Source organism: Coffea arabica, chromosome 6e (assembly GCF_036785885.1).
Source record: "Coffea arabica cultivar ET-39 chromosome 6e, Coffea Arabica ET-39 HiFi, whole genome shotgun sequence".
Taxonomy (NCBI): Eukaryota; Viridiplantae; Streptophyta; class Magnoliopsida; order Gentianales; family Rubiaceae; genus Coffea; species Coffea arabica.
The window spans coordinates 13,182,213-13,208,805 of record NC_092321.1 but is presented as its reverse complement, the minus strand read 5'-3'; the positions used below and the strand labels follow the sequence as shown (position 1 = coordinate 13,208,805).

The 26,593-nt window shown below is 36.6% G+C and overlaps 5 protein-coding genes, 2 non-coding genes and 1 pseudogene across 9 annotated transcripts; 3 read left to right on the top strand and 5 right to left on the bottom strand.

The window, feature by feature from the left end:
• Positions 1-29: 29 nt before the first annotated feature.
• On the bottom strand, positions 30-1,430 carry LOC140004075 (probable CCR4-associated factor 1 homolog 7). Its single transcript, XM_072055330.1, has 2 exons — positions 1,127-1,430; positions 30-978 (listed from the first exon to the last, which is right to left on the bottom strand). The coding sequence occupies exon 2, from the start codon at positions 906-908 to the stop codon at positions 84-86; it is 825 nt and encodes a 274-aa protein (XP_071911431.1). The 5' UTR covers positions 909-978; positions 1,127-1,430; the 3' UTR covers positions 30-83.
• A 3,976-nt stretch (positions 1,431-5,406) lies between these two features.
• TRNAT-AGU (transfer RNA threonine (anticodon AGU)) lies at positions 5,407-5,480 on the top strand. Its single transcript has one exon. It is a non-coding gene; the product is annotated as a tRNA-Thr (tRNA).
• A 2,264-nt stretch (positions 5,481-7,744) lies between these two features.
• LOC113697481 (uncharacterized) lies at positions 7,745-9,352 on the bottom strand. Its single transcript, XM_027217120.2, has one exon. It carries the CDS (start codon positions 9,116-9,118, stop codon positions 7,973-7,975), a length of 1,146 nt encoding a protein of 381 aa, XP_027072921.1. The 5' UTR covers positions 9,119-9,352; the 3' UTR covers positions 7,745-7,972.
• Positions 9,353-9,412: 60 nt separating this feature from the next.
• LOC113697662 (U6 spliceosomal RNA) lies at positions 9,413-9,515 on the bottom strand. The gene has a single exon (XR_003449945.1). It is a non-coding gene; the product is annotated as a U6 spliceosomal RNA (small nuclear RNA).
• A 584-nt stretch (positions 9,516-10,099) lies between these two features.
• LOC113696400 (large ribosomal subunit protein uL30x-like) lies at positions 10,100-11,449 on the top strand (annotated as a pseudogene).
• A 451-nt stretch (positions 11,450-11,900) lies between these two features.
• LOC113696399 (uncharacterized) lies at positions 11,901-13,236 on the bottom strand. Its single transcript, XM_027215820.2, has 2 exons — positions 12,661-13,236; positions 11,901-12,590 (listed from the first exon to the last, which is right to left on the bottom strand). Exons 1-2 carry the CDS (start codon positions 13,177-13,179, stop codon positions 11,928-11,930), a joined length of 1,182 nt encoding a protein of 393 aa, XP_027071621.1. The 5' UTR covers positions 13,180-13,236; the 3' UTR covers positions 11,901-11,927.
• Positions 13,237-13,314: 78 nt separating this feature from the next.
• On the bottom strand, positions 13,315-17,043 carry LOC113694775 (uncharacterized). 3 transcript variants are annotated; one of them, XM_027213638.2, is made up of 5 exons: positions 16,641-17,038; positions 15,177-15,211; positions 15,004-15,095; positions 14,326-14,667; positions 13,315-14,191 (listed from the first exon to the last, which is right to left on the bottom strand). In XM_027213638.2, the coding sequence occupies exons 2-5, from the start codon at positions 15,205-15,207 to the stop codon at positions 13,523-13,525; spliced, it is 1,134 nt and encodes a 377-aa protein (XP_027069439.1). In that variant the 5' UTR covers positions 15,208-15,211; positions 16,641-17,038; the 3' UTR covers positions 13,315-13,522. The 3 variants fall into 3 exon arrangements, with proteins under 3 accessions (XP_027069439.1, XP_071911430.1, XP_071911429.1); XM_072055329.1 differs by lacking the exon at positions 15,004-15,095 and having other exon boundaries at positions 16,641-17,043; XM_072055328.1 differs by lacking the exons at positions 15,004-15,095; positions 15,177-15,211 and having other exon boundaries at positions 16,641-17,043.
• Positions 17,044-21,412: 4,369 nt separating this feature from the next.
• Positions 21,413-26,233, top strand: LOC113696176 (NADP-dependent glyceraldehyde-3-phosphate dehydrogenase). Its single transcript, XM_027215552.2, has 9 exons — positions 21,413-21,790; positions 22,323-22,516; positions 22,632-22,760; positions 23,712-23,831; positions 24,118-24,254; positions 24,340-24,495; positions 25,287-25,665; positions 25,765-25,881; positions 26,000-26,233. Exons 1-9 carry the CDS (start codon positions 21,646-21,648, stop codon positions 26,111-26,113), a joined length of 1,491 nt encoding a protein of 496 aa, XP_027071353.1. The 5' UTR covers positions 21,413-21,645; the 3' UTR covers positions 26,114-26,233.
• Positions 26,234-26,593: the final 360 nt, after the last annotated feature.

The window sequence follows — 26,593 nt, the reverse complement described above, 5'->3', positions numbered from 1 at the left end:
CAGAGGACAGCAAAAGGAGTAGGCATCCATTCACGAGAAAATAGCTTTTTATTTAGTTATTTATGAGTTGATATTCTTTTCTTTCAAGTACTATTAGGTCCATTGTCAACACCAAGACCATACAATACACCTGCATACTTCTCAGTTGTCCCATGAAAGAAACTCTCTTTCAACTTCATAAATGTACAACAAGTAAGCAAACTATCTGAACCAGCCTGATGGCAGATACCAACTCTTTCCACTTCCAACAGCTCAGCAAGCTTGTTTAATCCACCATGGAGGTGATTGCAGAACCTCATCATATGCTTGATATCATAAACAGTTGGAAAATACATCTTGATCAATTTGAAAAAACCCTCCTGAGTTTCAGGCAGGTTCTGGCACGTCAGGATCTTCAGCAAGTACCCAAAATCATATCCACTGTGAAAGGCAACCCAGCTGACACTATCATTCAACACAATCCCAGACGACATCAGGAGCTCACTGAACCGATAAGCATCAACACCGTTATCAACATTCTTCTTGAAGTCAAATCCACTTCGCCTCAGAAGCTCGATGGAGTCATGAGCATAGACATCCTCATTGGGATTAAACTCCCGGAAATTGAATTGCCAGACGCAGTACTTACCAGTTCCACAGGTGGGAAGATTTCCTTTCTCATCAGAAAACGTGAGGCCCAACTGAATCAACTTGAGAAGGTCCACATTAGCCTTCAAGGTTTTAAAATGAAAATCAGTGAAGTTCTTATAATCCCCTAAAGGACGAAGAACAACGCCCGGAAACTCAGTATCCATAGCTATATAAGGGTAATCATCAACAATTTCCCTGATCAGTGCAAACTCATCCTCAAGGTTGTCATTCCAAACTTCCCTTATATGAATTGAATCATGGCTGGGCAACACGGTCATTTTCTCATCAAATTTGCAGGAAATTGCCAAAACCCACAAAACCCAGTACAACAAACCCAAGACCCTAAATCTGCAAACATCAACAAAATAACAAATCCAAACAAGTCCTTATCAACAAAATCGAACAGAACCCAGAAAATAGAACCTCACAAAAATACAGAAATCAAGTTAAACTAAGGGCTGGAATTGAAAAACATGCAACAAGAAATAGATCTGACCTTAAAGTTTCGAACTTTGTATGGTTCAGAAGGGATGGATTCTTCTGGGTTTTGGGTTGATAAAAATTTTGCGCTATTTTGAAAGTATGTAGGCGGCTCAACTTTGATTCATGAAATAAAATTGGGGATTTTTGAGGACGAATGAGAGCTAGGTTTCAATTTTAAAAAAGGAAGGCAAAATTGACTGAAAAATCGAAATGGGGCCTCGGAAGTCCCCTTAGCTCTCACATTGTAAGAGCATTTTACAAAGTGAAAGTTTATTCAGGTGAACAGGAAAGCGGGGGCAGGAAAGTGGGGGCTTGACAGTGAAGTCGGGTATATATAGAGATGCAGATCAGGCGCTTCTAGAAACAGAGCATCTTATTTGCGTTTTACACCATCAAACCTTTTGGTTTCGTATCAGTTTCTAAAATTTTCTGTTTTTTTTTTTTTTGGTAAGAAGTTTCTAAAATTTTCAATCATATCATTTGGCTTCTCTAAGATAACAATAATATGTTCAATATAGTAATTTTGAAAGGAGAAAGGATGAGTTGTTGGTATTGAAGAAAGAGAATATAAGTAAAACGTGACAAAGTGTAAATAGTAAATAGGAAATCTCGAATCAAATATCTCTCGAGTTTGAGACCTCCCACTTATCACTTGTACTTCAACACCTCTCACTTACATTAATATATATATATATATATATATATATATATATATATATATGAAAAAGAAAAATAAAGATCCAAGATACTGATTCATGAGTTATTTATTACTTAGTGATCCAATATATGGAATTGCTAGAATGGAGGTAAAGGTTCTCTTAAGTTTATCCTCGTTAAATCTAGAAGGAATTTTATAGTACATCCTATGCATTATCAAGAGCCTTTAATGCAATTGCCGAGGTCTTAGGTAATTTTGGAACATTATTCAAAAAGATAGTCACACATGAAAGTGAATGCTAGTCATTTTAATAGCATATATTAACTTCATAGTCTAAGAATTCTAATTTAAGTCGTTTTGCTTTGAAAAATGTAATTTGATCTTAATGGCATCATGCATTTTGATGTGAGCAATTTTCTTCTTCGCTTTTCCTGGTAGAGAGAATTTGGAAAAAAAAATTTTGCCTCACAAATCCCAATCACCTTTTTATTTTCCCAATCACCTTTTTATTTCACACACATCACATCACAAAAAGTGCTACAGTAAATATCTCAAATAAATCATCCAAATAAACTCTTATCCAAACAATTTGATAACTATTTGACTTTTGTCCTAGTTTTTCTGGGTTAATTATATATCTGCCTTCCTTGAGATTTGTCCATAATACAAATCAAGCCTTGTGGTTTAGTTATATTACTGTTAGCCCCCTATCACTAACAACGCCTAAGCCCAACAAACGGAACCAATGAAATTATAGAAGTACCCTTTGTACGAAAAGCTCAATTTTTCCTGTTAAAGATCACAATATTAACATTAAAAAAGTTTAGAAGCATGAATAATATATTTGTGAAATCAAGTACTGTGACTGAGGAAAATCGTCCACAATCATCACAAAACTAACAAGAGATCAAATAAGGGAATAAAAAGGTGGAAATCTAGAAAAAGACTATTTTTGCCAAAATCTCCAAAAATTAGCAAAAGAAAAGAAGCAAAATTTGGAATAAAAGCACTCGCCACTATTGGTAACCCCTCTCAATTTTCTTGTTGTTCGTTTTCTCTCTTCCAAACTCTTTCCTCAACAATTCTCCCTAATCCTCTATCTGTTCCAAGCCTTAAATCTCTTTGTTCTTCCCTCTCATTTAAGAATTATTTATCAAAAATGCCTTCATTCCTTTGCCTAAACCTCAATGGATTGTCTTTGGGCCATTACTTTTCCACTCTAAACCGCCCACCATCGCCCTTTACAAATTTCTTTTATTCATATCATCTTATTGCCAATGCAACTAATGTCTAAGAGCCCCATGTCTATTTGTTCAAGTATATCTCATTGTTCAATTTTGTCCGTGTAACGACTTTCATTGTGAGAATTTGAGGAAAGTATAGAAGAACTATGAATAAGCAATCAAAAAAGATTAAGAAGATCTTGAGGGGAGAAGAAAGAAGACCGTATTTGTGCTTTCAAGAATAAAAAGATATAGAATACTAAGAATGTTTAGCTGACTAGATTTGATATTATTAATTTTCCTACACTTCAATACTTTTGAGGTTATAAATATGGTCGGAGTAATGATTTACTTTAGTGATACACCTAAGTTTTTTATAGCGATACTGGAATTGTTTGGCTGTTGAGGATTAGTAGGGAAAAAAGAGAAAGTCCAACGTTTGGGGTATTTCGGGACTTTTGGGAGAATAATCTTGCTGATGTCATTAGAATATGGTTGTCAACGTTAGGCGTATTTGTTACACATCTCTTAGGATAGAGGAGCTTTTCGCAATATCATCAAACATTAGGGCCTAATCTATAATTTGACGAAACCTCATTGGTGGTTCTTATAATTAATCCAATTTTTTTATGATAATTGTACTAAACCCTCTCCAACTATTATTCGAGTTGCACTGTATTTTTTCAACTTGCTTTGTAGGCGCTTAACCCTCTCATGATGTATTTGGACAAAATCATCACTGCCATCTTAATTATTTTTATTTTTACTTTTTTTTTTTGTTTTTCACTTTTCCTTTTCCTTTTTTAATTTTTTTCTATTTCCTTGCTCTCTAACACTATTAGGCACTTTTGTCTCTCTGTTAATAAAATATTTATGCTAAATATTTTAATTTTCTTTTAAAATATTTTCTCCTATTATAGTTTTTTTTATATAAGTGGAAGGTCTCGAACCCGAAATCTCTCACTTACACTCCCTCCCTACATACCATCAAACTCATCCCTTCCCCACTCACATTTGTGTATTTGTTACATTTCACTTTTAATAATTCATCATCAACTCTATACAATAACAAAATATATGCGTGTTAAATTGCACAGCATATAGACTATATGATTCAATACTTCTTATGGATTATTAAAATTGGAAATTAACTATATCTAAAAGTATAAAGTTAAACAAGCTAAAATGATAAAGTTGGTGGTAGCTTTTTATTTTTAAATGCACTATTTATTAAAAAATCACAATTAGTGCATCTAAGTAACTAAAACTCTATAAAATTTTATTAAAATACGCTATACAAATTTTAACAATGAGTGCACTAAATATAATATTGTAGTGTTGAAAAAGGATGAAAGGAAAAAGAAAAATAAGAGGGAAGAGATGAAAATTTTGAAAAAAACGAATAGGAAAGAAAAGAAAAAATAATGAAGTTTGTAGAAATAGTTTAATCCCCTGAAAAAATTCAAGAGGGTAACGTGCAACTTGGCTAATATTGACGAGGGTCAAGTGCAATTAACCCTAGCTTTTCATGGTCCTAAGATTCGGAGGAGTTAATTAGCTAAAGAAATACATAAAGGCTATTTTGGCAAAAACTGTGTCAATCACAACTTCAGGAATCAGAATGTTTCTCATGAAGAAAAATTTCAAGATGAGACAAAAGTTTAAAAATATAATGCCAAATCCCTTATTTGCATTTGTCTTTATGACACAAGACAAAGAAAAGAAATGATTTAATGGGATAACCAGTACAAACTACCACTAATTAGCATGATTAAAAAACAAAGTAAAATTTTTTTCTGCTTTATAATATCATGGTTTGAACTATCTATATATAAGGAAATGTTATGATTAAATTTAAAACAAAGAAAATGTTTATCTAACTGCAGTTTAATGAGGTTTAAAGAACATATGAATTGATGTAATACGAATTTTTTCAGTGCTAAGGACTTCAAATTTTTAACTGCTATGAGCTTTTAGTCTTTGTCAAGTATGTCTACCATCACAAAATTTAAGATACATAAAAGTAATTAAAATAAAAAAGAAAAGCAATGAATTCATAAGCAAAGTAACCAAGTTTTATTTTTATTTTTTTTTAAAAAAATTAGCACATCTTGTCCATTTAGAATTTTAAATGTCCATCTGATATAGTACTGAGTAATTTGTACTAGTGCTCATAAGCTGGCTTGGTGTCCAATTTTTAAAGAAGATAATTTATTTAGTTGAAGTTTGAATTTTAGTATTGACCCTAGTTCGAAGTATAAATTAAAAGAGTTCAATTATTTATTAAAATAAAAGATTCACTTGTTGTAAAAATGAAATTTTATCTTTTACTTAATTGATCACTATTTGGTTGGATATACGAATTTCTTGTATTCTACTACCATTATAAGAACGCGAAGGCATCAGCAACAAGCTCTCGTAGCTCAGTTGGTTAGAGCACCCGTTTAGTAAGCGGGAGGTCTTGAGTTCGACTCTCAACGAGAGCAACGATGCTTCCATGTTATTTTTTCCCCACCCTATAGTACTTTACGAATCAAAAGAGATCCTTTCAGGTTCCACGGTACTTTGGCTGTTCTGAGTACAAACGGAAAGTAGAAATTCAGTAGAAACCTTTTGATTCTTTGAATAACAAGCCAGGATATCTTCAAAGATCCACTTCGAGAGGGATTTAATTTTATTATTTTTCAAATGCCAAGTCTAAACTTGCAGTAAATACCAACTCTTGTAGATTAAACCTCAAGCTTCAGTTAATTCTTCAATCTATTTGGATTGATCATTTTTTGAAAAACAAGTTTTTCAATTACAATGTTACAATAATACACAAACAAAAATAATCTCAAAAATATCAAAGACAACTTAAAAAATACCAAAAACATAAAAAAAAATAACCTTAAAAAACACCAAAAATACAAAAAATAACCTAAAAAATAACCTCATCTACGGTAAAAGTTTTTCAACTACATTGTTACAATAAAATATTTCAAAAATACCCCTAAAAAACAGCTAATCCAAACGGATTAGTTTGTTTCAGCAGAATGGTAGATAGAAAGCTCATTCCTGTGAGACAGGTAATTTTTGTCTGACATTCTTTCTTCCAACTAGTTGAGATGGGATTCTAATATTTTAAGTGAGGGTTAATTATAATAAATCTCCTTCGTAATCTTAATTTTGATTTTCCTTTGTCTTCTTTCTTTCCTTCTTTCTCCTTCTCCCAGCTTATTCCCATTTTTTTTTTTCACGCCATCTCTTCATTCAAGAACCATTGATCTTTAGATGACTAATGAATAAAAAAAAACATAGACCATTAAAAGGCCCAAAAAAAAAAAAAGTTAGCAAAAGCCACCATTTGATTGGAGTAAAAGGAAAGGAATTATAGATTTACCATATTCTGGGATACAAACATAAGAGTCTACATAGAGAGATTGAAAAGGAACTCAATCTTTTTCTTTTGCATTCTGTAGCCTCAATTATTTCAATTGTGGTCTGAAAGTTGAAATTCACCACTTACATGACACGTTATATTCAAAACTTTTCAAATCAAGCAAATGAAGAGATTAATTTAAAAAAATTCGGGCACGAGTAACTTAATATAATGATGGTAGCGGTGGGACAAATGCCATTGATGGATGGCAACTGTAGCAGTGAATAATGCGCTGATGGCAGCGGCAATCCAGCAGCAGAGACCAGAACTGCCAAAATGCTTCTGCACATGCAATCCATACTTGCCTTCTGCATATGGTGAACCTAAATCTACTACAAAGAACAGTGAGCTTCAAAGCAGTTACCCTTTGAATTGAAGCTCAGAGACTGTGAAAAGGGGAACAAGATTAACAAGCCATTTTGGAAAGCAAAACACCTTGTTTATCTTCTAAAGTTAACTTGGCAAAACTCATGTTCTGTAGTACTAGTTGGCTAATAGCCTCATGAGAAGCTAGCACGGGATGTTAAGCTCACAACCCAGAACAAAGAAAAATAGAGATTACGTCTCATGTTCTAACCAATAATTCTGCCCAGTCGGCCATAAACTTCCTCTTTTATCTTGATTAATAATCATTTGCTGAGCAATATATCACATGATTCAAAAAATTAAGGTAATGTCTAACTTTTGCAAGGAAAAAAGCAAGTAAACGTACAACTCAGAGAAGGTAAAAACAGCTCTACTAAATACCCATGACACCCTCCAAATTTCCACCACTTGGTCACCACGCCTTGGAACATTCATTACATGTTTATATCTAATTCCACTATCATGATGGGCAGCTTGTACAATTTTGACTTCCTGTAAATGGCATTATTAAGTGCTAGGAGAATCTATAAAACTTATAGAATGCATTTATGGAGAAAAAAATTTGACTTCCACAATTCATTGTTAACAAAACTTCAACACAATAATTCATCAAATGTAAGCATATCAGAAAATGATTCAGTATGCTACAATGAGCTAGCCAGATATAAATGCCTATCTCATATCTTGCAGGCAGCTGCCAACTACAACACATGACTACAGACAGAAAATGACTTCAGATCACAGTCGCTACAAGATATTGAGAAGTCTTCGTTCTTCACAGTTACCATTTTTTTTTTCTTTAATTTATGTTTGCAAGTTTTTATTTTTAATCTTATCAGTATAGAAGTAAAGAATCTTTCAGGTATATATTCATCAACTAAGTTGAAAAGCGTAATGATCTGCTGGATCATTGATACAATGTGAAAATAAGGAAGCGCTTGAGACATCTCATGAAAACATATATTACCACAAGAAACAGATCCAACTCCATAAATCAGGGAAGCAAGTCATCAATGTAATTATTCACAGTACAATCACTGCTAATATGATACATCAACAGAAAGCTTCCGTATAGCAAATCACGGCAGCTAATAACCAGAGGAAACAATTCATTTTCTTCATCAATATATAGTCCCAGGTTACAATGCAACTAAACAACACTACAAGATCACCTTAACAATCCCACCTCAATTAATTTCTCCCAAGTGGCAGTGACCTGCATGTAAACGTCTCTTTGAAGTCAGACTTTCTTGATGAAGTAAAAATAGATGCATATACTTCCTTCGTGGCATTAGCTGGGGCAGCATCAACAGCCTTGAATCTCTTAGCTGTTCCATTCGTCTCAACTTTGCCAGTCGACACGAGCTTGGAATTTCCTTCCACTTTGGCTGAAGCCTTGTCAGGTACCTTAGTATCAATTCCATGTTTTGTCCCACTCAACCTTGGCAATCCCACTGACCCATCCTCAGCACCATTAGCCACCAAACCCCCAGTCTTCACCTTCTTTACCTTCTTATCCTTTATATTAACCCTTTCTGCTTCCATTCTTTCTCTCAAAACCGTCACTTCCTCTTCATTCCCATTGATCGGCATCTTATCACTTTCAGAGAACTCTTTATGACACACCAAACATGCTGACGACTTAACCTCCTTCAATGCCTTCGCACTCAGCACATGTCCACATGACCTCAACGCGAAAAACTTATACTTCCCATTGAACTCCGACCCCGTTATAGGGCACTGAAACTTTGCCCCGGTCCGACTCCCTCTCTCATCCTCCAACCCAGGAATCACATCCAACTCGACCGCGATCATATCCTTCAAACCTTTTATATACCAAAACTCCTTAGGTACCTTTTTCATCAACAACGCCTCAACTAACGCCTCCTTATTGAACAAATTCCCAAGCTTATCGATCACAACCGGCCGCTTCAACGGCTCATTGGAAATCGCACAATTCAGCCATTTCGACAGCCTCGTCTCATTCGGGTCAACTTTATCAGGCTTTTTAATAGCATACATGTTAAGGTAACAATCCCGGGATTCCGCCCCAGTGGCGCCGCCATCTCCACCGCCACCGAGAAGGCGGCACCGAAGTGTTAATGTGGAAAGAGGGGCAATTTGGGAATTCGGTAACTTAGTCGAATCAGAGAGGGGTTTACCATTCAAGGTGAAGTAAAGGGAGCTAAGATTTTGATGGGCTTTGGCGAAGAGAGAGGATTTGAGATCTTGTAAAGTGAAATTAGGGTTAGGGTTTTCGAAATTTAGAGCTTGGGTTGGGATTTGTAGTTCAGGGGATTGAATAAAGACTTGAAATTTTTGAGTTTTGGTGATCATTTTTTCAAAAAATAAATCAGAATTCGCTTGTATTACGACAAAAATATTCAAGAAATTGATCGGAGCTGGAAAACAGAAAGTGTACCTGCGAAGAAACTCTCCGGATGAATTTCAGCGCCCCGCCGCCTTTGAAATAAACACCAAACTCTCCAACTACAAGGATTTTGTATTTGGGGACGGGGCTATCTCGTATTACGGGTGCACTTGAGATCTAGTGCACCGACCTTGAATCGTCAAAAGAGAGGGGGTGTTTCGGTAAAAAGACACGTGAGGAGTATGGGCAGAATAGTCAAAAAAAATTTGGACCATTTCTCGATTTGTGCGTGTCATCCTTGCGCAGGGGCCATGCTAATCTTCTCTGTATCGTTCCAATTTTATCGGATGTCCCCGAAGGGACGTCTTGTCCGTGCGGAGCTGATGTATTTAAAGAGTTAAAGGAGCTGCTATTTAGTCGATGTGGGACACTCTTGGGCCTTAGTTACATCCCAAGGGACGCCACTTTGGGCTTTGTTACATCCGCGATTTTGATGAACTTGTAACTCTTTTACATTTGTAGTCAAAAAGATTTTGGAGAAAGTAGATGGAAATTAATTTCCACTTATTAATAATGTAGAGAATGTAGTCAAGAAATTCACATATTGATTAATCAAAACGTTAGAAAACTTTCTAACATTATTGAGTTTGTTTGGATAGCAATTATTTGGCATTTTTCTTTTAAGATTTTTAAAACACCCTTCATTATTATTTTTTTTTAAAAAAATTATTTTCAATCACATTTTTTTTCTTTTTGTTAATCGCTTGCTTGCATCAAAGAGAAAATTTTTTCTCTAAATAATCTTCAATCGAGATAGGTAAACTTATTATGTACAGGACAAAATTATGAAGTTGATACATATTAATCAAATTCTGATAGGTTTTCTGAAGATTATAATCAAGTTACTTATTTCAATTTTCCAAAATTGACACGGTATTTGGGGGCTAATGGGTGAGGTAAAGTAATTCACTTTGTACTGAGCTGCTTAGCTCTCTTTGATAACCAAAAAAAAAAAAAAAAAGTAATTCACTTTACATCTTCAATCTTTTAACAAGTATTCAAACAAAATTTGTTCTTTTTAATTTTAATCACATCAACTTAGATGAGAAACTCGGAAAAAAAAGTCCGATAAAAAATAAAACAAATTATACAGAGAAACCATTTAAATTAATTAAAAGTAATTACACTTTACAGATCCCTATGGAAGCCAAGTTGTGCAGCATACCATTTTTATGAGGAGTCAGAAATGGGTATTTTTGTAACATCACCCGCGAGAAGTATGGGCAGAATTGTCAAAAGAAAATCAAACTATTTCTCGACTGTCGTAATTGCATAGGGACTAAACTAATCTTCTCTATAAATGGTAATTTTTTGGCTGTCCCCAAAGGACTTTTCTTTTTTACAAATGCAAATTTTATTAGGGACATTTAGAAATCATTCAGCACAATTTAATTTACGTCATTATTTTAATACGACAAATTAAACACGCACTAGAAATAACAAATCTACAATTTAACGGATTTGCCTAAGGAACATTGGGCCCGTTTGGAACCTGAGTTTTTTGGGAGTTTGTCTAAAACTTTACTGTAGATCACTGTAGAAGTAGTAGAAAAAACTTTACTATTGTATAAAGTTTTTTAAAAACTTTACTGTAGCAATTTTTTATTTTTTTTACAAATTACAAAAAGTGTAGCAATTTTTTTACAAATTTTTTTTTATAAAAAAAACTCCTCCCTACATTTTTTTGTTCCTTTTTCCAAAAATTGTGCTCTTACTGTATCAAAATTAGGATTACATTTTTTTCAACCCGGAAGCCAAGTTGCTTTTCATTGTTCGCATTCGAGGTATCAATGCTATGCATCCAATGACTAAGAAGATTTTGCAGCTTCTGCACCTGAGACAGATATTTAATGGTGTATTCTTAAAGGTTAACAAGGCAATGCTGAATATGCTACACCGACTTGAGCCTTATGTTGCTTATGGATACCCAACTTGAAGAGTGTTAAGGAATTGATTTACAAGAGAGGCTATGACAAGGTAAACAAGCAGAGAATTGCATTAATTGACAACTCAATCATTGAACGGGCTTATTAAAAACATGGTATTAGCTGCATTTGACCTTGCCCATGAGATCCTGACAGTTAGACCTCAGTTTAACTAGTAGCAAACAATTTTCTCTGGCCATTCAAACTTATGGCACCTCTTAGTGGCTTGAAGAAGAAGAGAAATCACTAGGCGATGCTGGCAACCGTGAAGACTATATCAATGAACTTATCAGGAGAATGAACTAGATTGATTGTAGTAATAAATGAATCATATTGTCTAAATTTTGGACGTCCTTCCCGATCGATTTTTAAGTTTATCCATAACCCCTTTTGTAGACGTGATTTAGGATCGTATTGAGATCAATTTTTTATTTTCATTTTTTAATTGTCACCTTAAAGCAATTTTGCCGGACCTTAGATTTTGTGAGAATTTATGGTGATTTTGTTCTAAAATTTTTTTAAAAAAAATACACATGGAACTTTTCTTATATTTCACAGTAATATAAATTCTCACACCTGTATGCAAATAATTTGTTATAACAAAATAATTTGGACAAGTTGTGAAAATATTACATTCACTCAAGTGGAAAAGGAATCCGTTAACCCAACCTTGACCAGAAGGCTTAAATTTTTACAGTACCAAATATTCATCCCAAATATTAAAAAAGAGTCATATTATACAATTGAAATTAGTTAGGGCTACGTGGAAATCAAGCGTGGCAACCATATACTACTCATTTCGATGAAAGTACATGTGATCAGCCATTGCATTGCGTAATTCCTTCCAATCATGGATTGCTTCTGGAGTAACATGGAATTGTTGCATTTGAGCTCCTTCGGTATCTGCGCCTTCCATATTCGCTTCATCGGTCAAGTAAACGTCGTATGGCTGCATCTCCCTAATGAAATTGTGCAGTACACAGCATGCCACTACAATGTTCCTCTGTGCCTCAATAGGATAGTTTTTCATTGGTCCATCCAAAATCTTGAATCTCATTTTCCATACCCCAAACGTCCTCTCTATTATGTTCCGAACCGAAGAATGACGGCGATTAAATAATCCTTTCTGTGCAGTCTGTGATCTCCCTCCTGGACCACTCTTGAAAGGCGCCATGAATCCTGGCATGTGTCTGTAGGCTGCATCAACCGCGTAATATTTTCCAGCCGGTGGTACGGGAAATGCTGCATCCGGATTGGAAAGAGCATCCAATAAGACGCGGCTATCATGGGCACTTCCTTCCCAGCCAACTCTGACATATACGAACCTCATATCGTGGTCACATGCAGCTAAAACATTCTGTGAAAGCGTGCCTTTTCTGTTACGAAAGGCATCCTGTTCCCCTCTTGGCACGCTTGCCGATACATGTGTTCCATCTATAGCGCCAATGCAATCCTACATATTGCATTTGAATGTAAATTATCTATCTAATATAACTTATGAGTTTTAAGATTCGGCCACGTACCTTAAACCAAGGATACAATCGTCTATTATTCCGAATCCGAGGATAAGTAGTATCTGTATTCCTATGTCGGAGTGCAATAGGTGCTAATTGGACTAAGGCCTGGCATAGACGGCGAACATGTCGATGAATTGTCTCAGTGGAATGCTGGAATCGTTCACCTAGCACTCTTTGTGTCAAATCATGGCTCAACCCATATAACCCAATTGCTACGCTTTCCTCTACTGTCACTTTATCACAGGGACCCTCAATAATGTATCCACCTTCTCGCATTATCCGACATAGTTGAATAAATGTGGCCACATCCATGCGCATGTTGTTAAGCATCCTAATGCACTTTCCCCCCAGTAGGTCCTCAACCCAACCCTGACCAGTCATAGCACTCGTATGGACTAGCTGCCTTGTCCTTGGAACTCGATGGGTTTGAAAGTGCCACTGTAGAATCAACACAGCTGTTGCGGCTCTCCTTGCATCCTCTGGGTCATCTAAATTTACTCCAAAATTGGGCGGAGCGCTAGCCATTTATCCTCTGTATAGACAAAACACCTGCATGGGGAAATAGAGTACAGGATAAGGCCTTTCATGGCTGAAAAGCTAAGAATATGTGAACTAGTGAAGCAACGCTTATATTAAAGTAGAAATCCTATTTATTATTAATTTTCTAAAAAATGCATATCCGAAATACTGAAAGTTTCTCAAATCGTCTTAAAATGATCCAAACTATGAAATAAGACAACCACAGTGCAAGTTCGTTTCCCAACAGGGAAAACCTGCATCGTACAACCACGAATACAAATATTTTACATTAAAACATGCAAACTTATGGCCTTCCAACTGGTGATGAACCTCGAGGCACATGCAGGTCTTAATCATCTATTTCACCCCCCCCAATAGTCATTGCATATAACCGCATCCTAGCTTCACTCTTTTGACTCAAAAACATCTTCCGATGGTCAGCGGAATCAGCCAACTTCACAGCTGCTTTAATGTATACTTTCTCGGGCAAGCCTTCTATTTTGGTTAAGGCTGCATCTGCCTTTAGAGGGCTGAAAGGGTCATCATCCACGTAAATCGGAGAAGGAGGAGCTGGAGTAGCAGCAGGTGGGGGTGCTGGGGCATCTACGGTCTGGGAGGTGTTCCGATCGGAAGCAAATGTCGCATCCATCCAAGATATGGCATTATTGTAGGAGGTGCGACTTAGACCAGGCGGGAGGTCGGTGTCCCTGCCGGATGAAGATTCCGGAGTCTTCCTTTTCCCTTTGCCTTTGCTTTTTGAATGTTTGGCATCTGATTTTCCAGTTGGAGCCATAGGAGAGATCATTTCATCAGTCAGGTCCACGTGCTCCATGCTCTGGCCACCCATATTGTTCAATGCTTGACTTTGCCTCACCCTTATCTCATCATTGATGTCAACTGGTGGCTGATTTGAGTCCCTTGCATATCGGCCTTGGGCATCCATTTTGTCAAACACCTCCGATAACATGTAGAAGACACGGCAATCTTTGTTATGGAAAGTCTCAAAAGATGGGTTCTCCTACACATTTAACACCAAAAATGTACCATTAGAGGATGTTAAAAAAACAGTTTTTTCACTTTATAAGCTTGCCATTTTAATAATAGCTTGCCATTTCACTTTATGTAATGAAATACAAAAAATTAATTTTCTACCTTAATAATAGCTTGCCATTTGCTTTCGTCCATGGTTACAGTCTGGAGGAGGGGATCCCATCCGGCCCCAGTCACCCTCAATCGCATGCGATTGTATTCTTGTGTCAGATGCCTTAATGCATAATACTTCGCCTTGATTTGATTTTTGTCAAAGTGGCATCCTTTTTTGGCAAATTTATCAACAATTGCCGGGAAGACCTCGCTCTTTAAGTTGCCCTTGTTCATTCTATTATCCCGTTTAATTTCAACCAAGTACTCCGCAAATTCAAGTTCTCGCTCCATTGGAAATTGGGCGCGACCTTGCCTTGATGAACCAACCTTACCAGCCATTGATTTTTTACACTTTATGCAGGGAAAATAGATTAGCGAAACTTGGCAATTAAGCTAAACAGAAATTGAAAGGCATCTATAGCATCCAATGCAAGTAGTTTATATGTATAGCCCAAGAAAAAATAAACAGTAATTTATCTATAGCCCCAATGAAAGTAAATAGAAATCTTATACAGATATTTATGTATGGATTCTCTTATTGCATATATAGCAATAGGAGTATTAACACCGGTGAATCACGTGTAAATAATAGCAAAGAACAACTAGGACAGCCAATCCCAACTCAGGATACACAAAATAGTTAACTCTTATATATCCGAAAAGCAAAAGAGACTGGTTATAGAATACCTTGAAGTAATTGGTGATACAAAGCTGTAAGTTGTTCTCTCCACACTCGGACCAAACAGTAGTAACAGGATCAGGAAGTAAGAGTTTTGCTACTGTTAGCGAAAGTGAAAATTAGCTAGTCCATTTCTTAACTATCCGACATGCAAGTTGAAAAAAAAAACCACAAAACAAACCTCTAGAAATGGATCTAGTGCGCGGCGGCATAAACCTGTGGACAGAAGAATGTATGGCTATGATAAGTCATGTTGGAAATAAGCACCAAATTACCACTGCGCTATAAAAAACAGAAAAATGAGCTAAAGAAAGAAACGAAAAATTCCACATTCAACCAAGATAGCTATTTCCAGTCAATTCCATGTCAAACTGCCATAGTATATAACGAATCAATTCAGCACACACATTAGCATTTGGCATGGTATATAATCACGGTGAAGACACATTAGCATTTGGCATTGCTTGGACCGAACCGATAGGGTTGTGCATAGAAGAAAAAAGCATCTTAATATCCAGAACCAGTGTTTTTACAGCTAAAAGAAATGGTCAAACAACACAAACTGTACTCATATGTAAACAGATATTGACATCTTCATCTGGAAAACAAACATTTAAGACCAGATATTGGCGATAAAAAACAACTTATTGACATGATTAAATCTCATGTTGTCATGCAAGTCCATCTTATTCGCTAGTTTAAGCTGTAGAAATTTGTACCATTGCTGGCCCAAGAAAAAGCAACCAACTAAACAGGCAACAAGCAACAAATACTCAAGTAACTCCAGAAAATTTAAAAGCTATTTATAGGCTGCAAAAAGGAAATTACTCTCAAAGTACCAGTATATACAATAGCAGATTCATCCTGATGAAATTAATTGCATGCTACAGGGCCAATAAATAATAATATGATGTCTAATAGACCAACCTCTAGTATGAATTCCGTGAACAAAATGCAATAGAAAAACCAAGAAATAGTGCAAAGTTCGAAAACTTGGAAGTTCCATACACACAACATGCCCATTTCATACACACAACATCTAGGAGGTGCGACTTACACAAGCCTCAACCACTCTAAACCAGAAATGAATTCCAAATATTGGAAAATGATCTTACAGGGAAATAATGGCCATTCAACCACTCTAAACCAACACATATTCCTAACTAAAATACCAGATTTGCTTTCGCCTTTTTTCCATTACAAGAGTCAATTATGATGGTCCATCCAACAGATTACAAAAAACTCAAGTAATCAGGAAAAACACCAAATCATGGCCAAACCGGAACTATTTTTGTCTTCATAATTCATACTTCAATCCCGTGTCATAAGATAATTTCCATTAAAAAGCATCTAATTTAAGTATAAGATCTGACCAGTAGCAATTTTTTTACAAATAATTACACACAGAGTTCTCTTGGCTTCAACTGAAATTATTCACAAGTAGTTGACCACAACATTACAAATGTACCGCAAAGGCCATAAAAATTAGCAACAATCCCACCAATTAAAAAAAATTACCCACATGGAAAGAAATGTACTAGGACAAGCGACTGCTCAGTCATTTTAGCAAGCTGCCGCTCCAAAAAAAAAAAGAAAAATCAAGCATCCGAGCTAATCTTAGAGTTCAGTTCTACCAGTTATGCACCTGAAAGTAGAGGGCTTTTGTAGCGGCCGGAGAAGGGTAGCTGTTGCAGAGCTCACCGTGGTGGACGACACTACTATCAGCCACCCAAGGCTCTTGCCGGACTTCAGCAAGTGTCGACCGATGAAAATGAAAATGCTACTCCAAGGTCGGCACCAGCGAGACTGCTACACCAGTACAGAAGTGTAGAACAACCTCGTCCGTAGCTTGTGTTTGGGTTTATCAGCCTACCAGCGACACGATCTAGCTTGTTCACCTGCGATTCAGCAACAGGAAGCCTGCCTTCTGTGCGTTGAGCTGAGGAAGAACCTAGCACTCTTTGAGTTGACGAAGACGCGAGGACGGGCAGACTTTTTTTTGAGTTTTTGAGTTTTTGCCCAAAACGACGCAGTTTCATTAAAAGTTTCAGACCATTCCAAGAAAGTTTTGTAGAGTTTTTTGGGGTTCCTGTAGCAAAAGTTGTTAAAAAACTAGTAGCAAACAAACTTGCTTAAAAACCTACGTTCCAAACAGGGCCATTATTATTAGTTGATGTCCGGTGCTATTTAATCCGGTGAAGCATTTACTGATGATTGATGAAGCTTTTTATGGGCTTTGGTTAGGTAATCTTTTATCTAGTTCAATAATAAATTTTGAGACGGGCTTCCCTCAAAAGCAAGCCGTGACAAAAATTCAAGAGAAGATCCACACATCAAATCTGTCGACGACATCATAGATTCGAATGAATTCCTACTCTATATTTTGTCTTCCAAGACCTTGATCTAGTGACCATCACGAAGGACTTGAGTCCCTCTTAGGTAGCCTGCATTATTCTTGGGATTTTCTTGGAATTTGTCTTGACTAGTGCACTAATGCTTTAGTTTGGATTGAAGAAGGTGCCTTCCTCCCCTCTTTGCTCCCTTGTCAAACCATTGAGTCCTTCCCCTTTTCTCACAGTGTAGAAATAGGTTAGAAAGTAATTGTTGTAACAAAAAAAAATCTATATATATATTTTGGCATGTTATTTAGTTCCTCTATTTAGTTCCTAAAGCATTTTCAATCTCCAAAATACAGAAATTGGTTTGGAAATATCGAAGTGGTCCGAAACAAGAATACTGGTGGTTCTGAAGAGGATAAAAGAGAAGGCGATCTCTGCCACACCCAAGAGTTGGGAAGCCCACCGACTCTTAGCCTAAGCCACAAATTATCCTCCAGCTACTCCATCATGAAGTCACTTCTTTCATAACTCTTGGCCCGCTCTTCTTCATGGCTGTAATCTCATCTCGTGTTCCGCATACTTGGATTTCTTTATCTGCCCATCTTTTTTCAAATGCTCAATAGCGCTACGCTATGGTTTTCTTTATTATTCTTTTTCTTTCTTCTGTGTTCTTTTTATCCCAGAGTAACACCTACATACAAAATAGTGATGTGATCATGTGATGTTATCATATGGGTGATAAAACAAGAAGGATATGTTGCACACATGTCAAGTGACTTCAATCTTAACTCTTTTTTTTTTTTTTTTTTTTCCAATTTGAAACTCTAAATTCGCAGACCATCCAATTATATTGTCACAAGCTCAAATCATTGATGTTTGCTATAAGCATTGAACCATATTATTTTATGTATCATAAGTCATCACCATGTGTAGTCAAGATAAGTGTTCTAGCTTTGTACAAGAATAATTGGTTAATTAAGATGCAAGTGGTACAATGTAAGTGTTCCTCAATTCATTTAAAACTAGTAAGACACTTCAGATATAGGCACTAATTTCTCTTAAAATAGTGCCGAGGACATAGCTTGGATATTTTAAATTTGCAACTGCAGCTTGGAATTTATGGAGTATTTTCAATCTGTAAATCAAAGTCTGTAATAAAGTGTACTGTTGCTTGGTATTGACCTGCTCCGTACCTCTGACTGGAAAGTGGAGACAATGCTAGCAGAATATATATATATATATTTTTTTTGGTAAGGAGAGGAATTAGGTACAAAACGAGTCAAGTAAATTCCTTTAATATTTTCATTTACTAGTTTTCTTAAATTGGGAGGGACACTTTCATAGAATACGAAAGTTCTATTTTGCGTTCTTGTTGAGAATTCAGTTTCACCAATCTGTCTGTACAGTTGTTAGTTTCTCGGTAAGCATGTCTAAGAGTGACTTTCGGTAGAGTAGAGATCAAAAACTTGGAAATCATAGATAATTGAAGCATGCTCATGAGTTGAGATATCAGCAGATTTAAGCAAGTCCAAAGCAGTTGTAGCATCAACTTCTGGTTCAACATTTTGCAAGTTGAGAGAGGAAGCTAAGCATACCCTTTTGCTTGTTCCCCACAGTTCGGCAAGGACATTAGTAGCATGGCCTAATTTTCGGCCAAAGCCAGCTACCCAGTGGACTAGGTGATCTCTGATCATGCCACCTGATCCCGCTGGACCGAATTCCCTAAGGAGGAACCGTCAGTGTTGACTTTGAAATAAGAAGGTTTGGGGGGAATCCAATTAATGAGCACTTCAGTTCTAGGGGGTGCTAAGTTCTGAATAGGTCCTAGCAAGGAGTATTCAGCCACCATTACTAGAGTATTGTGCAGGATGGAGAAGGGGTTAGAGTGTTCAAAAATAGCCTTGTTTCTGGCAATCCAAAGATTCCAGCAGGCAACAGAAATAAAAGTACCCCAGGGAATTCCATAAAAAGGAGAAATATGTTTTGACAAGCAACCATTTTTAAGCCAAAATGTAAAATCCAGATCAGTAGACCAACCAATGGAGGTAGGAATGCTGAGGCTTTGCCAAAAGGGTCAGGCATGGGAACAATATCTAAGAACATGCGCTGAATCTTACACAGGGATGGCTGCAACGAGGGCAAGAAGAGTCAGCAGTGATATTTCTCTCTAGGAGGACTGGCTTAGAAGGCAGTCTGTTTTGGCAAGCTAGCCAAAGAAAATGTTTAATCTTGGACTTTGTTTTGGCCTTCCAAACCCAAGACCACGGGGGAAAATCTCCTCGAGGGTTCTTTTTCTTCAGTTCATCCTCCAAAATGAGGAGGACAGATTTGGCAGAGAATGGTCCATTTGGCCTCCCTACTCTCTACTAGCTCTTCCTTTTGAGAAGAAAAAGTTACATATTGAAAACGTTGCAATGGAAACTGGGGGAGGATCAACCATCACGCTAGTATATACAAAGAATATTCGTAAACAGAATGGTTACAGCATTTATTCTTTGGAAAAAAAAAGAGAAAGAAAAAAGAAGCATGGTTGAATTACCCATTCCCAGTAGCAGGGAGTTTATAGAAGATATAGAAACATGCAGAAACCGATAGGGTTTGTTTGATTGAATTGCTTTTGTAGTTTTATTCATAATCTGGACAAGAATTGTATACGGTTCCAACTTCCGTTGACTGCTCCTGCTGACATATTTATGAACATCCATAGTTATCAAAAAATGGGGGAAAAAAGGCATTTGGAAAAGTTCTTAAAATTTGTCTTGATTCATGCTAAGGGAAAAAAAAAAAAAAAAAAAAAAGGGTTCTTGCTACCATCACTTTTTGCACGAGCTCCAGAAAAGGTTCTTCTATCTTTTTCACCAAAATTTGTTGCTTAATTATTCTGATTTTCTCTGGTTTTTGGAACTTGGAAGGGTCTTTGCAAACAATGATGTAAAATAATTGCATTTCATCAAGCCAATTGGATGAAGAAAAATGCTTAACTTTTGGCTCCATCCTTAATTTTGAGAGAAAAATGTTTAACTAATTCAACTTAAACATCTCAAAACTTTGTATATTAGGAATTGATATCAAGCTTATGATACCCTTTCGTTGAATTGGATTCATATGGTGTCACGCATTCTTTTGATTTTACACTAAAAATTGACATTTATTCACCTTTCTTTGATTATTGAAATCTTTAACTCATAATTGACGAAACTCAAAACCAGACCTTGTTTTTCTTTTAGATATAAGTAAGATGATTTGAATTCAGATTTTTTTATTTACACTTACTTCTCCGAAACACCCAACTTATTACTCCCTAGAACAAGACTATTTCATCTGTATTTGTCAAATTCTTGGTCACAGATTTATGGCCAACTTCCACTGATTTTAGTTTCGATTGTTTCAAAATATGGTCGTCTGGTCCAAATTCCGACAGAGTACAGTGGGTTTGTTTGGATTGTGAATTATTAGAGATATTTTTACTATAGCACTTTTTGTGATGTGATGTATGTGAGATAAAAAAATAATTGAGAAGATAAAAAAGTGCGTTGGAAATTGTAATGATGATGTAAGCAAATATATTTTGACAAATAAACCACAATCCAAACAAACCCATTTCACCTTCACAATTCTATCTAATTCACACCATAATTGAACCAGCAAAACCAAACACTAGTAAAATCAACAAAACAAGAACCATAAATTTAGAAAAAAAAAAAAAAGAAATAGACAAGAACCAAAAAAGAATCCAATGGAAGAAGTGAAAACACCTGCACGTCGTGTTGTGCAATATATCATATCAACCTAGTAAGTGTAGAACATTATGGTAGTAATTAATCCCCAAAATTATTACCCAAAAAAAAAAAATGGAATGCATGTGGTGGATACACCAAGTAAAAACGTGGCCAACTAACATTTAATTTCCAACGGCTCGGAGCTGAATATCAAAGTGATTAGTCATCAACCAAGCTTTGGCTTTTTCTTTTTTCTTTTTTTCTTTTCCTCCACAGCTGCCACGATCCAGTTGGTCCAAAAAGCTGATGTCAAAATCCGAGAGAACAAGAAATCTATGCCTCAGAATTCCCTGAAGCCCAAATGTGGCTAACCTTTTTCCTCTATTTAAAGGGCCCCACCCCCAAATACTCACCAGTGATCATCACTCGCTAGGTAGCTACTCCCAGGGCAGCAGAAGAAACAACCTGATTCTGTTTCTCTGAGCTTTGAAGCTAAAAATTTCCCTCAATTTCTTCATCTGTTTTGTTCTGTTCCGTTCCAAGAGGGTTGATCAGTCTTGAGACGAAAAGCAGTTTAGTGTCTAAATTAGCAATGGCTGGGAGTGGAGTTTTTGCTGAGATTACTGATGGAGATGAGTTCAAGTACTACATTGAAGGGGAGTGGAAGAAGTCTGCCTCTGGGAAATCTGTTTCTATCATTAATCCAACTACGAGAAAAACTCAGTACAAAGTACAAGGTATTACTTTTGTTATGCATGTTTGACTTGAAATTGATGATGATGGACTTTGATTCTTTTGAATTTCTACTTGTACTGTAGCCTGTAGAACTATTTGATCATAGAATTGGCCTACCAGCTATAATTTTACAGGGTTTTTGCAGCTCTTGCTTGAAGAGATCACTGTACAATTAAAAGTCAAACGGTTTCTTTGTTTTAGTACTACATGTTATGTGAAATTTCTCGGCATTATCCAGCGAATTTGACTCCAGTTGGATACAAGGACTCTTGTTATTTTTGATAAATCGATATGAAGAAATTCTCTTCCACCTTTTCAGAAATGCTGAACCTTGTTTAACTGACCAGTTCCAACATCATAACTATTACCCACATCTTCTTGCTTTTGTTTCTCTAAGAAACGGTAGGGGATTGCCAAGAAATTTGGTTATATGTAAGATGAACTATTGCTACCGTCATTGTCGAGTTTATTTGAGCAACCTTGATTGGGGCTAGATTTGGCCTCTGATTCTCGATATATGAAATTTTCAACCAGCATGTACACAAGAAGAGGTTAACAAGGTAATGGAAATAGCTAAGGCTGCACAAAAGTTATGGGCCAAAACTCCACTTTGGAAGCGCGCAGAGCTGCTTCACAAGGCCGCTGCTATTCTCAAAGAGCACAAAGCGCCAATTGCAGAATGTCTAGTAAAGGAGATTGCAAAACCAGCAAAAGATGCTGTCACTGAGGTAGCTGATATGTGTACTTTTTGAAAATTTGCTGCTCTAGCAAGTGTGCATTGCACATAGAATCAAGATCTTGTTAGCAAAACATAATGATAATAGTCACTTGGATTTGATGAAGGTCGTGAGGTCTGGAGATCTGGTTTCTTACACTGCTGAAGAAGGAGTAAGGATTTTGGGACAGGGCACATACTTGGTCTCTGATAGTTTTCCTGGAAATGAGAGGACCAAATACTGCCTCAGTTCCAAGGTACATTTTGCTCTCATTTTCTACTAAACTTAATGCACAATGCACTGCACGAATATTGGACTAACAAAGTTAAAATTTTCTTCTCTTTACTGCTTGGTTTATTTACTCAACCAAAGTAGCAAAATCCAGTCATAAATTGCAGATCGTGATTCCATTTTTCTTGTACTATATGTATATATAAATTGTGAATTAACACACCTGAAGTTCCTTAATCTTTATGAACTATATATGGCAATTTGATCTTCTTAAATTTGGTTTTTTTGCATGAATCATAATTTTCGTGGATTCAATCACTAAAATGATCTCTTTTCAGAGGAATGAAAGTTTCTATGCTGCCACCTTTGTTTCAAAATCGTGTCACAAAAATTTGGCAGAGGTCGCTTGTCACATGTTGGGAAGTAATAAATAGCCATAATTTTGCTATTGTAAGCAGAATAATGCCAAAGATAGTTGATTGTTTGGACTTACTAATTAGTGACTGGAACCTGCACAACTTGCAATGGCTTCATCTAAGATGACTTCTACCAATCCTTCATCATTTTGAATCAGCAATTCTACTTAAGATGTCCGTGTACTTGATTGCCACTGAACTATCTTCACATGTATTCCTAATCTGAAATCATGGCCCATCATAGAAAATAAAAGAAGCTATATCAAATAGAGAATTTCCTTAAAGGTTCAAGATCATGTTTTCAGTTGCCAATCTGGATGAATTTACTTGGTCATCGGCATTCGAGTGTTTTAGTGTGCAGCTTCAGAACGGCTGTCTTCTTCAATTATTTTCAGTTGATTGGTGATGGAAAACTCTCATTAGATACCTAGCATCAATTGCACCTTTATTACTATGCTTTATTTTTGACAATTACCTGACCAGCATTGCCAAAAGAATCAGGAAAGCTTGTTTCACAAGATACTGAGTATTTATTATACTGATCAAATTTTGTGCCACAGATCCCACTTGGTGTTGTCCTAGCCATTCCCCCCTTTAACTATCCTGTTAACCTTGCCGTCTCCAAACTAGCGCCTGCATTGATTGCTGGGAATTCTATTGTTCTCAAGCCTCCTACTCAGGTACTTCCATGCAACTTACTAATTGCTGCATGTAGGTTTTAAGCAAGCTGGCTAGTTGTTATGTATTCTCCTACAATATAACCATGGAACAAAAGCATTCACAGTTTGGTCCATTCGAATGCTTGACAGGAGTTGTTAGGTTGTGACTTTTCATTGGTTTCTTTTTGAGTAATAATTCTCTCTCCACATACTTTTTGGGCTACATGTGCCGTAAAAGTGCAATCCATATACTTCTTGTGTATAGGGACTTGGTTACCTAAAAGAGTGCCTTATTTCTTTGATACAGGGTGCTGTGTCAGCCCTACATATGGTTCATTGTTTCCACTTAGCTGGTTTTCCAAAGGGCCTTATTAACTGTGTCACTGGGAAAGGTTCTGAGATTGGTGATTTCCTCACCATGCATCCTGGTGTGAACTGTATAAGGTAAACCAGATTTCTTAATTCTTGGCGGTTTCCTAAGCCACTTTTTCCAGTAATGCTGATAGTACAAATTGCGTGCTTTCTGTAGCTTTACTGGCGGTGACACTGGGATTGCAATCTCAAAGAAAGCAGGCATGATCCCCTTACAAATGGAGCTGGGAGGAAAAGATGCTTGTATTGTCCTTGAGGATGCAGATTTAGATTTGGTTGCAGCAAATATTATCAAAGGAGGTTTTTCTTACAGGTTTAGCATCTCTCTTTTTTGCTTATGGTGCTCTAGAAAACTTGCTTTATCAATCTAAAACTTGGTACCAACATTGAAATTTCAACCTCTGAAATTGTTCGAGTTGCGATTTCTCTATTTTTGGTCTGTGCCATACACATAAATTGCTGTCTTCATCATTCATCTTGAAATTAAGCAAGGAAAGATGCTTGCAACTCATATGAATGTATACATGCCAGGTTGAATTGGACAAACGAAGATGGCATTATTGCTGTTGCATTAGTCAATACATGAAGGCTAAAAGGATTAGAAAAGCACTTGATTACAGAAAAAATTAGGCCCACTCACTAAAGAATATTCATCCACTTACATCATAAGTTGGAAGTTGATGAATAAAACAACAATTAAATGTCTAAAATAACTTGAAATTGAAACATAAAATTAGGAAAATGAATGCTTGGTGGAGATGGATATCAGAGTTCAATTTTCCCCACAAATAGGTTATTACAGCCAATATCTTTGAGTGATCTAATGTCTACACATGACTGGACTTTGCTAGTTTAGATTGGTCGTACTACTAAAGATCCAAGTTTTGGAACTTATTCAGAATTTTAGGATCAATCTCATACTCCTCACAAGTAGAAGAACCTCTATCCCATATAATGTAGGGGGTGGTAATGGTGGACAAGATTTAGGCACTGCCTTTTACACCCTTTAGCTGCCTCAGGAAATGGATGGAGCTCTACTCTGCATTGCGTGTTGTTTTTATTGTAATCAGCAAGAACTTCTAACTGATTGTTGGACTTTAACAGTGGTCAAAGGTGCACAGCTGTTAAGGTTGTTTTGGTGATGGAATCCGTGGCTGATGATCTTGTTGCAAAAGTAAATGCCAAAGTAGCAAAACTAAAAGTTGGACCTCCCGAAGATGATTGTGATATAACTGCAGTTGTCTCAGAGTCATCAGCAAACTTCATTGAAGGGTTAGTTGTGGATGCTAAGCAGAAGGGAGCAACATTTTGCCAGGAATATAAAAGAGAGGGTAATCTAATCTGGCCACTTTTGCTAGACCATGTGAGGCCAGACATGAGGATAGCATGGGAGGAGCCATTTGGGCCAGTTTTGCCAGTGATTAGGATTACCTCTGCTGAAGAAGGAATTCACCATTGCAATGCAAGCAATTTTGGCCTACAGGTATAACTCATCTAGCTTACCATCTAAATATCTCAGCCTCAAAAGATTTTTCTGTGCTTCTTTTTCTGAACATCTTGATCCGTATCACGAAAAAAACAGGGTTGTGTCTTCACCAAAGATATCAACAAAGCTATGTTGATCAGCGATGCCATGGAGACGGGAACCGTCCAGATTAACTCCGCTCCAGCTCGTGGACCTGATCATTTTCCCTTCCAGGTGAACTTACAAGTCTAACCTAGTCATGCATATCATCAAGAAACCATCTATATAATGTTCATTTCTTCAAGTCTATCCTCCGCATCGTCTCTAAGAACAATATGATTTTAATGTGCAGGGAATTAAGGACAGTGGAATAGGATCACAAGGCATCACCAATAGCATTAACATGATGGTTAAGGTCAAGAGCACTGTGATTAACTTGCCATGCCCATCCTACGCAATGGGCTAATGATTTCAATAGCTAATTAGCACCAATAATTTCCGTGTGTTGTTAACAACAACACAGCAACTATATAGAATAACCTCTATTCTGTTTTTGCACTATATAAATATGTTGTTTGATGGAGCAGCCCCCTATTGTCTATTTTGATGATGCAAATTGAGGCATTTACCCAATTGTGTTTGGATTGCATTTTCTAGGATTTTTTTGTAGGAAAATTATTGTAGCGATTTGATGTATGTGAGGAAAAAAGGTAATAGGGAAATATGATAACGGAAAACGACGCAATTTTCCGGCGGAAAATGGCTGTCCAAACAAGGCACATTTGTTATTCGTACGAGTATGCTATTGTATATCTCTACTCTACCTTAGCAATCCGTTGATCACAGTAATGTATTCGTATCTTTTTCTCTTATATTCTTTCGATCTTAGGTATTTGTTGAAATTCCTCATTGACGCTCCTCACATGCATGAAATAAATTTAGATCA